We start from the raw sequence: 14,752 nt of genomic DNA, 5'->3' as shown, positions 1-14,752 counted from the left end.
CCCAGTTTCTGCCAACCTAGCAGTTCGAAAGCACGGAAAAAATGCGAGTAGAAAAATAGGATCCACCTTTGGTGGAAAGGGAACAGCGTTCCGTGCGCCTTCGGGCGTTGAGTCATTCCGGGCCACATGACCACGGAGACGTCTTCGGACAGCGCTGGCTCTTCGGCTTAGAAACAGAGATGAGCACCACCCCCTAGAATCAGGAACGACTATCAGATATGTGTGAGGGGAACCTTTACCTTTATTGAAGGTTTGTTTTGGGAAGTTTTTGTAAACCTCTTTAGAGCAACTGGGATTGGAAGGCAGAGAAATTGGTCGCATGCAGGTAATCCTCAACTTTCTACAATTCATTTAGTGACCGTTCAAAGTTATGACGGCACGGAAAAAGGGACTTACAACCATTTTTCATCTTGGGAGCATCCCCAAGATCACCGGATCAAAATTCAGACGCTTGGCAACCGGGTTCATATTTATGACCGTTGCTTCGTCCTTGGGGGGGGGGGGTGTTCATGTGATCCTCTTTTGCGACCTTCTGACAAGCCAAGTCCATGGGGATTCTCTGATTCGCTTAACAACCAGGTTACTAACTTAACCGCTGAAGCGATTCGCTTAACAACGGTGGCAAGAAAGGTTGTAAAATCGAGGGCAAAACTCACTCAACAGCAGTTTAAATTAGCAAGGAAATTTTGGACTCAGTTGTGGCTGGGAGTTGAGGATTCCCTGTAGTCATTTAACACGAACAAAGCTGAAATTCAATTTTAAATTCAATTTTCCTTCTTGGCTAAGTGCCAGAGAGAGTTGTGTCCCAAGTTCAAGATAACTCTGGTCGGATGTCTTTTCTCTCTGCCGGGGGTCCTTGAGAGAGGATAATGTAGTTGTTTACTTTATTCCAAACTAGTTGATAACCCGGCGTTGCCTGGGTATTTATTTATCCCAGCCATTCTTCCATGAATGTTGCCGCAAATTCTAATGTTGGATTTTCCTTCTTACTAGAGGGAGCTCCCTTGTGGAGTACCGTGAAACTGTTACCATGGCAATTCCACAGCGCTGTACACTAGAACCCATTTTAAGGCAGTACGGTAGAAGCCATTTTAAGGCACAACAGGCTGTATCTTAACAGAACACACACCCCAAGGGATGCAAGGGGTGTCTTTCCCGCGCAGTGTTTTGTTTCCCGAGAGTAAGTCATCTGTGTAACAAGTTTGGCTGAAATTGCTTGAGGCGTTCCAGAGTTATGCTGGAACATACACAAATGCACACACAGCCGTGTGTGTGTGTGTGTTCCAGCATAACTCTGGAACATATATATTTGCCAGAGACTGGTTTTTACAAGCAGCTGTGCGGAACAAACCTTCTGCGTTGATCTTCCGTTCTCTAGATACCTGCTACGTCCTCTCCTTTGCAATCATCATGTTGAACACCAGTCTACACAACCACAACGTGAGAGACAAGCCAACAGCGGAGAGATTTATATCTATGAACAGAGGGATTAACGAGGGAGGAGACCTCCCGGAAGAATTGCTACGGGTAAGTGGCTTTGCAAATGGGATGAACACGTGCACTCATGTGTTCATGAAGAATGGCCAAAGAGTCAACTAATAAGTGTAGAAACCAACCAACAAGCTAGGTTGGCAGAAGCTGGGACCAGTATCAGGAGCTCACTCCATTACGTGGCGCTAGGGATTCGAACTGCTGAAGTGCCGACCTTTCTGATCGACAAGCTCAGCATCTTAGCTACTTACCAGTGGTGGGTTTCAAAAATTGTTCGAACCTACTCTGTGGGTGTGGCCTCGTTTGTGGGAGTGGCTTGCCGCCCATGTGACCGGATGGGAGTGGCTTGCCGCCCATGTGACCGGATATGAAGATGCCGACGACACTTGTCAGAACCACCTTAAATGACCTCACACACAGCACTGGCATGCATAAGAATAGGATGTAAACTTGTTTTTTAAAAGGCATCTTTGGTTTGCGTTAAAACAACTTCAACACACACAATGTTCTGATTGCACCACAAACGCAGTAGTCATCCTTACCTTTCACAGAGGCACTGAGTTTTATAAATAGGAGCATGATAGTGTAGAATAATCCTATCCAAGGACCAGTGGTGGGTTTCAAAAATTTTTGGAACCTCCTCTGTAGGTGTGGCCTGCTTTCCGGGTCCACTGGTGGAACCTCTTCTAACCGGTTCGGTAGATTTGACGAACCGGTTCTACCGAATAGGTGCGAACTGGTAGGAACCCATCTCTGCTACTTACCCATTGAATCTTCTGAATGGCAATTTAATGTACGACCCAGATCCTTTGCACCTGACCCAGCATCCCTGTTTGTGGTGTTAACCTTCTCTGCCCCTCTGGTTTCTTTTCAGAATTTATACGAAAGCATTAAAAACGAGCCCTTTAAGATTCCAGAAGACGATGGGAACGATTTAACCCATACCTTTTTTAATCCCGATCGCGAAGGCTGGCTCCTAAAATTAGGTGAGTCGATCCGTGCTTCCCTCCCAGCTTTGGCCTCGGCCGATGGCTGCTTAGCCCCCTTCCCCCCCCCTTTCCGCCCTTCCACTCCTGGTCTGGAAATCACACCGAATAATGGCAGCCTTTATCCCTTTCTGCTGAAATCATTTATTTCACTGGGGGGAAAAAATGTCTTGCTTTTTGGTGATTTTGGCTGCCGAGTTGTGGAATTGCATTTCCGAGTTTACCAATCTGAAAACTGCCCATTTTTTTTTCCCGAGCACCCGAGCCCAATCAAACGTTCGGTTGGATTTAAATGATCTTCCGCCAATACGTATTCTGTAATGTACTTATATTTTTACCATGGGTTACCAGGAAACACGCAAGCTTTTTCCTTTTATATGCCTGAATGTTTTCTCTTTTCCCCCACTTGTTATTGGTGCCTTTCTGTTGGTTTTGATTTGGGGTTCTCGATTTTTTTTGGGGGGGTGGTAGAAATGACTGGTTTAAACATGCCTTCTTGTTTTCCTTTTGGGCTGAGATCTATCACCTTTCTGTTCTGTGACTGGCTGTCTCTTCTTATTCTGCGTTAGGAGGTAGGTATCTCTTTTCGTCTTCCCTTGCTTGCTTCTGCTTTCCTTTAATCCTTCCTCGGCATCCGTTGCCTGACACCTCTCTGCTTGCCACTAAATGGCTCGGCAGAGCCTGCAGAATTAATCTAAACTCTTGGCAAATTATCAAATCCTTGGTAACACCTTAACAACCTCTCACTGACCAACTTGATTTAGGACAGTTTGACAAGTGTGGAGTGTGAACTTTCTGGAATTAAGAGCACCAAGGTAGCATTGAAATTTCCTTTTATTTCTCGCTACCTGACAACACGGCGTTGAATGGGTATTTATTTTATCCTTACCAATTCCTTCCCTTACCTTGTGGAGTACTACGAAGCCGTCACCATGGCAACTCCACTGTGCTGTACAGTAGAAGCCATTTTAAGGCACAACAGGCTGTATCTTAACAGAACTTGAATCCAAAATGCGCACTATCACTGTCAAAATTACTGTGATTTCACACTATAGATATAATGTATTCCTTTTCATTTCCGCGGCCCAGGCATTCCAGAGTTATGCTGGAACACACAGACACAGAAGCACACACACACACACCTCAAGGGGTGTTAGGATATCTTACCCCCACAGTGTTTGTTTCCAGAGAGTAAGTCATCTGTGTACCAAGTTTGGGCCCTGCACTTACCTGGCATGATGAACGGGCCATGTGGAGACTCCTGGGAGGGGAGGAGTGGGTGGGGCCAGCCAGTATTTGCAACAACCGGTTCGCCCAAACTGGTGCGAACCAGCTAAATCCCACCCCGACTACACCCCAGCTACAGATATTCACCACTACTGTAAAAAAGAGGTTCGCCAAAGTCACCCAGATTCTGATGAAAGAATAGACAATTAATGGACAATTAATAATTGAGATCCAAGCTCTCTTATTCTTTTGAAAAGAGCTCCGTTACAAATCCAGGTTTCGTGGGCCGGTCAGCCCCGGTAGCATCTGTTTTCATTCCCAGTTAACTTCTAACTTGACTGTCGACTCATTTCAAGAGTCCATCCCTCGTCCATGTCAGAGGCAGGAACTGTCTGCTGCCCTATTTTAATGCTACAGACAGAGGACGGAAAACGATGTAATGAATTGCAGATGGTTTCCCTCCCCCTCATGGCAGGATTGCCAGAAATCTTTGCCAGAAATCTGAGGTTTGTTTTATTCTTTGGCAAATCTGCCTTCTCACGGATCACCAAAAGCGGTTTTTGCTCCAGCAATCCCCCCAGGATTAGGATGGAGAGAAGGCCATTCCTGCCCCCTTTTTCCTAAATAAGCCCCCGTAAATGTTTAAATTCAGTCCCAACGGTGCTTTTTTCAAGAGGCAACTGGATTTAATTTTTTTCTTGGAAGATGTTTTGCTTCTCATCCAAGAAGCTTCTTCAGCTCTGACTGCATAGTGCGGAATGGAAGGATTCTGTCAGAGCCGAAAAATCTTCTTGGATAAGAAGCAAAACGTCTTCAAGGAAAAATAAAAGTTCAGTTGCCTCTTGAAAAAGTACCTTTGGGACAGCCATGACAGTGATGGCGAATCTTTTCGGCACCAAGTGCCGAAATGGGAATAGTTCATGCGCATCTGGGCTGTGCCCAGGAAGAGGAGCTGACCAGGAGGCATGTGCTGGGAGATGAACTTTCTGGTTTCTGGTGCGCGCATGAGCACCAGCCAGAAGGTTTTCTGGTTACTGCCGCACATGTGCCAATCAGCTGGCCGGCACACATCCTCATGCCAGAAAACAGAAGTCCATCTCTTCCGGTTTCCGGCACAGCTGCATGCACAAAGGCCACCTGATCATCGCATGTGCCAGAGGTGGTATTCAGCTGGTTCTGACCAGTTCTGGAGAACCAGTAGCGGAAATTTTGAGTAGTTTGGAGAACCGGCAAATACCATCTCTGGCTGGCCCCGCCCCCATCTATTCTCTGCCTCCTGAGTCCCAGCTGATCGGGGAGAAATGGGGATTTTGCAGTATCCTTCCCAGAGGTGATATTCAGCCAGTTCTGACCAGTTCTGGAGAACCGGTAGCGGAAACTTTGAGTAGTTAGGAGAACCGGCAAATACCATTTCTGGCTGGCCCCGCCCCATCTATTCTCTGCCTCCCGAGTCCCAGCTCATTGGGAGGGAATGGGGATTTTGCAGTATCCTTCCCCTGCCACGTCCACCAAACCATGCCCACCAAACCATGCCACGTCCACAGAACCAGTAGCAAAATTTATTGAATCCCACTACTGGCGTGCGCATGCGCAACAGGAACCCGGAAGAGGAATGGGCGCAGCCGCATATGCCAAGCGGAATGGCTCCGTGTGCCACTTGAAGCACGCATGCCAGAGGTTTGCCATCACGGATTTAGGATTACTGACAATCCCTCTAGACATTTAAATTCAGTCTTCTTCTAAAAGTTGCTGGTTGCATCCACGGAGAATATATTTGACAGCAGATACCAGCAGAAATATTTTTTTTCTTCTTCCAAACCCTGAAGAAAACTTTTGATGACCACATAATGGTCTGAATATTTTACGTCGCGGTTGTTCATCGTACAGTTTGCATGTAGAGGTAGTTTTTTCAACGTAATGAAATTGGGATGAGGATTTCCATTGCTAAGTGACGCAGCTGTGAAGCGACCTGGTTTTATGATCTTTTTCCAGCCATCGTTGTTAAGTAAACCACTGCCGTTGTTAAAAGTGAGTCACCAGGTCATTGAGTGAATCCAGTTTTTCCCATTTTTGTCGGAAGCTAACCGACATCATAAATGGTGATTCCATCATCCCGGGATGTTGGGACCATTGCAATTTTGATCATGATGTGACTCTAGAGATGCAGTGACAGTCGTATGTTCAAGGACTCACAAGTCACTTTTTCCCCCAGTGCTGTTTTCACTGTCGCTAAACTATTGGTTGTAATCCGAGGACTCTCTATAACCCAGGGCAGCATGGAAAACGTCTTCCTCTTTCAAACTCGTCTGCTTTTGCTGTGGTTTTTCCCCCAAAATAAATATTTTTTGGGGGTAGTGTTGAGGATTCTATTTCTCCTACAAATTAGGGGGAAAAAAATCGGTAACGCCCAAGTTTATTTTGGGTGAACTTGGAGACATTGCCTAACGATTAATTACGCGCCAATTTGAAGGGGCGGAAAGAGGCAGTGAAATCTCCGCAGCAGACCTTGGAGCTGGACAAAATCTTTGTTAAGCAACAGATCCCAGGGAGTGATCCCTCCGGACAAGACAATTTTTAAAATTCCAAATTGCATTGTCTGTTGGCCCCAGCTCAGCTCAACTGTCTGAGACGAAACCTTTTCTTGTAAACAGCCAAGGTCTGGTTTTAATTACTTCCTCTCCTGCTCAGGAAATAAATATGTCCAAGTTTGGAATGCGTTCTTTGGCCTTCTCGGATGTTTTCTGCTGAAAAAGGAACAATTTGGTCGCTCGTCTGCGTTTTCCTCACCAGGAAAGAATCATAGAATCTCTCTCTCTCTCTCTTTTTGAATGTCTTATTTGCTTTGCCCAAAGGGCTGGGCAGCGTTTTTGATCTTTTGGGACGTTAAATAATCCTTTGGTGGGAAAAAAAAAGCAAATGAGAAATGTGGAAGGAATTCTAAAGCGGATTGAGAAAGAGGTAGAAAAACACGGAAGGAAACATTTGAGAAAGGGAAAAAGTGGATTTTAGCATTATGTCTGAAGGAAGAGATGTGGTGGCTGAGTGGCTAAGACGCTGAGCTTGTTGATCAGAAAGGTCGGCAGTTCGGTGGTTCAAATCCCCAGTGCCACGTAATGGAGTGAGCTCCCGTGACTTGTCCCAGCTTCTGCCAACCTAGCAGTTCGAAAGCAGGTAAAAAATGCAAGTAGGAAAATAGGAACACCTTTGGTGGGAAGGGAACAGCATTCCGTGCACCATTGGCGTTGAGTCATGCCAGCCACATGACCACAGAGACGTCTTCGGGAAGCGCTGGCTCTTTGGCTTTGAAACGGAGATGACCACCGCCCCCTAGAGTCAGGAACGACTGGCACATATGTGCGAGGGGAACCTTTACTTTTACCTGAAGGAAGGGGTTGGCTCTCAAAGATCTAGGTAGGCAAATGAAGATAAACAGTTGTTCCATCCTGATTGTCCCTTCATTCTTGTTGGCAAGAAGCTTTTGAACCTACTTCAAAGTCTTTGTCTTTCCCACTGATTTTGAGTAGGAGTTGAATCCGGTTGGTGCAATTAAATCAAGTTTTGGGTGGCTCCTGGGAGTGCCGTCACTAATTCGCTACCATCTTGAGGGTTTCTTTTCTGGAATTCCTTGCTTGTTTTTAGGCTGTTTTTCAGGCCATTTTCCGGCTGTTTTTCAGACCATTTTCAGGCTGTTTTCTGACCATTTTGGGGCCATTTTCCGGCTGTTTTTCCAGCAGTTTTCAGGCCATTTTCAAGCTGTTTTTCAGGCCAGGCTGTTTTTCAGGCCATTTTCCGTCTGTTTTTCAGGCCATTTTCAGACCATTTTCAGGCTGTTTTTGACCATTTTCAGGCCGTTTTCAAACTGTTTTTCAGGCTGTTTTCAGGCCAGGCTGTTTTTCAGGCCATTTTCAGGCTCTTTTTGACTATTTTCAGGCTGTTTTTCAGACCATTTTTGGGCCATTTTCCAGGCTGTTTTTAAGCCAGGCTGTTTTTCAGGACATTTTCAAGCCAGGCTGTTTTTCAGGACATTTTCAAGCTGTTTTTCAGGCCGTTTTCAAGCCAGGCTGTTTTTCAGGCCATTTTCAAGCTGTTTTCTGACCATTTTTGGGCCATTTTCAACCTGTTTTTCAGGCTGTTTTCAAGCCAGGCTGTTTTTCAGGCCATTTTCAGACTGTTTTCTGACCATTTGGGGGCCATTTTCAGGCTGTTTTTCCAGCAGTTTTCAGGCCATTTTCAGGCTGTTTTCAGACCATTTTCAGGCTGTTTTTGACCATTTTTAGGCTGTTTTTCAGACCATTTTCAGGCCGTTTTCAAGCTGTTTTTCAGGCTGTTTTCAAGCCAGGCTGTTTTTCAGGCTGTTTTCAGGCTCTTTTTGAACATTTTCAGGCTGTTTTCAGACCATTTTTGGGCCATTTTCCAGGCTGTTTTTAAGCCAGGCTGTTTTTCAGGCCATTTTCAAGCTGTTTTCTGACCATTTGGGGGCCATTTTCAGGCTGTTTTTCCAGTAGTTTTCAGGCCATTTTCTGGCTGTTTTTCAGGCCATTTTCAGGCTGTTTTTGACCATTTTCAGGCTGTTTTTCAGACCATTTTTGGGCCATTTTCAGGCTGTTTTTCAGGCCATTTTCAGGCTGTTTTTCAGGCCATTTTCAGGCTGTTTTTGACCATTTTCAGGCTGTTTTTCAGACCATTTTTGGGCCATTTTCAAGCTGTTTTTCAGGCTGTTTTCCAGGTCATTTTCAGGCTGTTTTCAGGCCATTTTGGGAGCCATTTTCAGGCTGTTTTTTGGAGATGCTCACTGGCCGAACTGCTCATGTTTCTGGCACTGTGGCACACGCACATGCATTCACATGCATGCACAGTCCGGTTTGGCCACTCGGTGCCGAAAAGGTTCACCATCACTGGTGTAGGCAAACCATGGACGAGTATTGTGTCTGAACTCAGCTAACTGTGGCTTGATTGTCAATTCATACTTAAATAAAACCCTGGCTTAGCTCGGCAAATCAATCCAGCTACCCTTTCTGGATAAGGAGAGCCTCAGTAAACTTGTGTTCATTTTAACCCTATTTCTATATCCATTTTCCATTCAATTGTCTGATTTTTGCACACGGCTAATCATTTAATCAGAAGGTAACCAGGTTATTTTGTCCCATGCATCATAGCTTAGGGGAAAGCCCAACCTAACTGAGTGGCTTTTCTTGGTTGTTTTTTTAGGTGGACGGGTGAAAACGTGGAAAAGGAGATGGTTTATACTGACTGATAATTGCCTCTATTATTTTGAATACACAACGGTGAGTGTGATTCGTAGGTGTCAATAATAACGTCCCTTCTTCCACAGCCAAGCTATTCCAACAGGTTGACTGGATATTCCTTTTTTTCCCTCTCCCCCACAAATTCCTAGGATAAAGAGCCCAGGGGAATCATTCCATTGGAAAACCTCAGTATCAAGGAAGTTGAAGATCCAAGAAAGCCGGTAAGTTCTCGCTCCTTCTTCTCCCGACTTCTTCAGAAGATCCTTTTCTCCCAAAAGGATCTTTCTTGATTTCCTTTAAATCAGTCCTCATCCTTAGCGAGCGGCTCTTACGGATGTACCGGCTGGTTTCTGAACCTTCAACTTAGTGGTAAAACTCTTGTTCTGGAGATGCATCTCAGCTGCTTGGCATTGTGGACATCTGCTAAAATCAAATAGAAAATGGCTGATACACAATTGGGAGGGGACAGATGTGAAGGGATGTTATTTGGACAAGATAGTGGACATGACCACATGAACGAGGCCTGGATCTTCTTTATAAGCAAGGAACTTCAGTCATCTCTCTCTAGCATCTCTCTCTCTCTCTCTCTCTCTCTCTCTATCTCATAGAGATGGTATCTTACCATCTATCTGCTATCTATATCTATATTTCTATATTTCTATATCTTATCGATTTACTATCATCTATCTGCTTATCTATCTATCTATCTATCTATCTATCTATCTATCTATCTATGTCTATATTCTATCATCTCTATCATGTCTTCTGTTTATCTATCTTTATCTATATTATCTATCTATCTATATTATCTATCTATCTATCTATCTTATCTATCTATCTATCTCTATCTAGATTATCTATCTAGATTATCTATCTATCTGGATTATCTATCTGGATTATCTATCTATCTATCTATCTATCTATCTATCTATCTATCTATCTTATCTATCTATCTCTATCTAGATTATCTATCTATCTGGATTATCTATCTGGATTATCTATCTATCTATCTATCTATCTATCATCTATCTATCTATCTATCTATCTATCTATCTATCTATCTATCTATCATCTATCTATCTATCTATCATCTATCTAATCTCTCTCTCTCCTTATCTAGATTATCTATCTATCTATCTATCTATCTATCTATCTATCTATCTATCTATCTATCTCTATCTATCTAGATTATCTATCTATCTGGATTATCTATCTATCTATCTATCTATCTATCTATCTATCTATCTATCTATCTATCATCTATCTATCTATCTAATCTCTCTCTCTCATCTAGATTATCTATCTATCTATCATCTATCTATCATCTATCTATCTATCTATCTATCTAATCTCTCTCTCTAGATTATCTATCTATCTATCTATCTATCTATCTATCTATCTATCTAATCTCTCTCATCTAGATTATCTATCTATCTATCATCTATCTATCATCTATCTATCTATCTATCTATCTATCTATCTATCTAATCTCTCTCTCTAGATTATCTATCTATCTATCTATCTATCTATTTATCTATCATCTATCTATCTATCTTTCTCTTATCTTTATCATCTCTTCTCTTTTATTCATTTATAGACCAGTAGACTTTCAATCATGTGGTTAAGGCATCCTCTTGACTTCCTTGAGCTCTTCCCAACCCTGCTCTTTACCTTTAAAAGAAAAATTAAGCACTTCAGATCTGAAAACATTACAAGCACCACATCATACGAGTATAACCAATATATTGATTTCTCTGTCTTCCTAGTTTTTATCTGCTTTTTTATTATCACATCATTATTTAGTCTTGCTGGCTAATTTAGGGATCGTGGGTTTGAATGGTAAACCACTTATTACATTGCAAGGGAAAAATAGGTTGGAAAAATGACCCGGTCTTATATAAAGCAGAATGATATTTACGAAGGTGAAAGATACCAACAATGATTGGAGAAAGCTCTGGTTGAATGTTGGCTTCTGCAGAGGAGCAATTCTTGCCAAACGGAGGTTAAAGTGTCATTGTTGGTGTGTGGTTTGCTCCCTAGAACTGCTTTGAGCTGTACAATCCCGGCCACAAAGGACAAGTGATCAAAGCATGTAAGACGGAAGCGGATGGCCGGGTGGTCGAGGGCAACCACATGGTGTACAGGATATCGGCTCCCACGCCCGAAGAAAAAGAAGAGTGGATTAAATCCATCAAGTGAGGACTTTATTCATGGGAAGACGGGGAGCACAAGGCCAGCTGTAGGGAGAGTCCAGCTGTAAAGTGATGGGGCAGTGGCCTAGAGGTGGCGCTCTCGCCTCACAATGAGGAGACGGAGGGTTCAATCGTGGATAGAGGCAGATATTTCTCTCTCTGGGAATATATCTGCTGAACTTAACTCGGCACTGGCAACAGGGAGGGAATCCAGCCATTAAACATCCGCTAGCTCCATTCAGAGGCCCAGAGTCCATCCCGCAAGGGATTATGGGGTCGTTAAACGATAATGATGATATCACATGGATGTGTTCACCATACTAGGTAGTCCTTGACTTACCACCACAACTGAGCCCAAAATTTAGGTGGCTAAGTAAGACATTCGTTAAGCGAGTTTTGCTCCATATCACAACCTTCCTTGCCACAGTTGTTAAGGGAATCACTGCAGTGGTAAAGTTAAGAGGGCATTTGTTAAGTGAATCTGGCTTCTTGCGTTGGTTTTGCTTGTCAGGTGGTCACAAAAGGGGATCACATAACCCCGAGACACAAATATGACCCCCGTTGCCAATTGTCCAAATTTTGATCGCGTGACCACGGAGATGGTGCAACGGTCGTGTGAAAAAGTTCCCTTTTTTCACTGCCGTTCTAATTTTGAATGGTCACTAAATGAATTGCTGTAAATTGAGGACTAATTAGTTAGTCCTCGACTTACAACCTTTCCAGGAGAGACACTTGGGAAGGGAGTGTATTTTAGCCAAAACTACCGTATTTTTCAGAGTATAAGACACACCTTCCCCCCCCCCAAAAGAGGGTGAAAATGTGGGTGCGTCTTACACACTAAATGTAGCCCCACCCACCCACCATCCCCCACCCTTTGGCCTCTGCCACTTTGCAGCAAAGGGGGGCTTGTGGAGGCTTCAATAGGCTATAGCAATCCCTGCAAGCTGAAACAGCTGATGATCGGGAGAAACTGAAAGTGAAACTTGCTGTTTGCTCCACGTGGCAAATTGCTGGGAGGCAGAGGTAGATTTTTTTTCCCTTGTGCTAATCAGGCTGTTTGCTGCAAGGAGGTAAGTCAACAGCTATAAATGCCTATCGAATGTTCAAATGATTAGACTTATTTTTTAAAGACTGCTTTCTTATTCTAGACAAGTTAACAAAATGAAGCTTTTTAAAATAAATGCTTGATCCGAAGAGGCCCAGTGCTATTGTTTTAAAAAGTGCTATTCTTTTAAATAGCAGAGAATAACTATGCTTCCAGAAAGCACGTCGATTTTAATAGCATCTGTACAAGAATAGTCTGAAATATAACACTACAAACGGTGTATATTGTCGGTACTGTTTGCTGTTTGTTGCAAGGAGGCAAATTGCTGGGAGGCAGAGGCAGATATTTTTTCCCTTGTTTTGCTCCCCAAAAGCTGTGTCTTATACTCCGAAGCGTCTTATACTCCGAAAAATACGGTACTTAGTGTTGAGAAGCCAGGTGGAAAGTAATTGGAAGAGCCGAGGTGGCGCAGTGGTTAAATGCAGCACTGCAGGCTACTTCAGCTGACTGTAGTTCAGCAGTTCGGCTGTTCAAATCCCACTAGGCTCAAGGTTGACTCAGCCTTCCATCCTTCCGAGGTGGGTAAAATGAGGACCCGGATTGTTGTTGGGGGCAATATGCTGACTCTGTAAACCGCTTAGAGAGGGCTGAAAGCCCTATGAAGCGGTATATATAAGTCTAACTATTGCTAATTGCTCACAGAGACAGTGGCTTGTCTGTAGTTTGTTATGGTCCAGGCGGAGAATTTCAACCTTGACAATCTTAGGATTGGTGGACTTCGGCTCCCAGAATTCCCCAGTCCACGTATTTTAAAACTTGTTGAGGTTGAAAACCACTGGCGTTAGGGTGCAAACCTAGCTTAATTATTTATTATTGTTTTCTTTCGTTTTAGGGCAAGCATCAGCAAGGACCCTTTTTATGACATGTTGGCCACTCGGAAGAGACGGATTGCTAACAAGAAGTAGCGCTGTGGAAGGACTCTCGCCATCCCGGTGTCCAGTGCCAAGGAAGCCTGTCTCATCCCACTCCTTTCGGGAGTGTGATGGAACCACAACTGAGCTGGAAATCTCCCGCTCCTCTTTTACTTGTTGGGGATTGTGATTCCTCGCGGTGTCCTGTCCTTCCTGGTAGAGAGAGATCTTTTCCTCTGAGTCTTTAAGAGCTTACATCCAGAGCTTGAATCCAGAGCTTACATCCAGACTGTCGTGCGTAACGTTGAATCCCATTGATGTGGCTTGTGTGTGATCACATCTCTCTCTCTCAGCAAGATGGTCCTGTTTGAAAAAGCTCTCCAGGAAGTTGCTTCCCCTCCCCAACTGGTATCCCCCCCCCCATTTGTTCCTCTTGGGTTTTAGCCCAGTCCTCCATATTGTCTTCTCCAAGAGGGTCTCGTTCCACTTCCAGGAAACTGGATTGAAAGGATCTGTGATCCTTGCTTTAAAAAAAAAAAGATAGCTGTTTGATGGCCGGTGAGGGGGAAAATGACACCCTGAGCATCACACCATTGATGTGGAAGTTGTGCCCCTTGTGCACATGTCCACCTAAGAGAGGGAGAACGTGAGTTGTGGTGCTCGAGTAACTGTAGGTGTTGTGAATCCATCTCCGATGAGCATAAAGCCACCAGTGAAAAATGGGTGATCTGTTTTGGATGTACCGTCTTGAAATGCTGAGGATTTTAATCTCAAAGGATTACAGGCCCATCTAATCCATCCCTCTGTTTAGAAGACATAAAACTTGAGGGATTCCTTAAAGGAAAACAGGAGTTTTGCCATTTTTAAAAAAATCCAGCGGATTGGAAATCCTCTGTTGGCCAAAAGAAAAATAGCTAAATTTTCTAGTAAATGAGACAGCAATCGTATTGCTGGGTGTATGGATGACTTATAAATGTTGGGATCTAACCGGGGGGTAGGATTGAAAAATGTTAGCAAACGGTTCTCCGCCTGTTTGCCGGGTGAGCGTGGCCTACTCGGCTTCCTGCATCACAGCAGGGGTGGATGGCTTTTGCCCTCTCTAGGCTGCAGAGGCTTTCCTTGATGCTCCGGGAGGACGAAAACAGCCTCCCCCGGGCTCTGGATGCCCTCTGTTTCCAGACTTACGGGAGGCCCATTTTTGGCCCTTCCAGAGCCTCCACATAGGCCTTGCACTTACCTGGAATGATGAACGGGCTGCGTGGAGACTCCTGGGAGGGGCAGAGCGGGCGTGGCCAGCCAGTCCTTGCAACCACCGGTTCGCCCGAGCCAGTGCAAACCGGCTGAATTCCACCCCTGTATCTAACAGTATTTTCTCAGGAGAGCCATCGGTGGCTGACAATAACAACAGTTAAGAATCAAAATAATTGCGTTGGTGGTCGCCAACCAAACGGCATCAAGAACAGGGATCCAAATTGGGCCAAAACTTTTCAGTGGTCACGAGGCCAGTAAAACGAAATTAGAAAAGGCTTAGGCTTAGTTTCCACATTAAGTAATTTAATTTTAGTTTAGAGGAAAGGCCTCTGAAAGGTGTTTTTTGGGGGGGGGCTCTTCAAGGTACTATCCCCTTATGACAAAACCAAAACCTCCTCTTTCG

General features: G+C 44.2%; 1 protein-coding gene across 2 annotated transcripts in view; it reads left to right on the top strand.

Annotated features, from left to right (window-relative positions):
- Positions 1-14,045, top strand: part of CYTH3 (cytohesin 3) — a 68,321-nt gene extending 54,276 nt beyond the window's left edge. For both annotated transcript variants that reach the window (XM_032230716.1, XM_032230715.1), the window contains exons 8-13: positions 1,379-1,527; positions 2,366-2,477; positions 8,913-8,989; positions 9,100-9,171; positions 10,991-11,145; positions 13,080-14,045. In XM_032230716.1, the coding sequence (XP_032086607.1) occupies positions 1,379-1,527; positions 2,366-2,477; positions 8,913-8,989; positions 9,100-9,171; positions 10,991-11,145; positions 13,080-13,152 (638 nt within the window). In that variant the 3' untranslated portion in view covers positions 13,153-14,045. The remainder of the gene's footprint in view (positions 1-1,378; positions 1,528-2,365; positions 2,478-8,912; positions 8,990-9,099; positions 9,172-10,990; positions 11,146-13,079) is intronic.
- The last annotated feature ends 707 nt before the right edge of the window (positions 14,046-14,752 follow it).

This window comes from Thamnophis elegans, chromosome 14 (genome assembly GCF_009769535.1).
Source record: "Thamnophis elegans isolate rThaEle1 chromosome 14, rThaEle1.pri, whole genome shotgun sequence".
Lineage (NCBI taxonomy): Eukaryota > Metazoa > Chordata > Lepidosauria > Squamata > Colubridae > Thamnophis > Thamnophis elegans.
The sequence above is the reverse complement of the archived record's forward strand: the minus strand, read 5'-3'. Positions and strand labels throughout refer to the sequence as shown.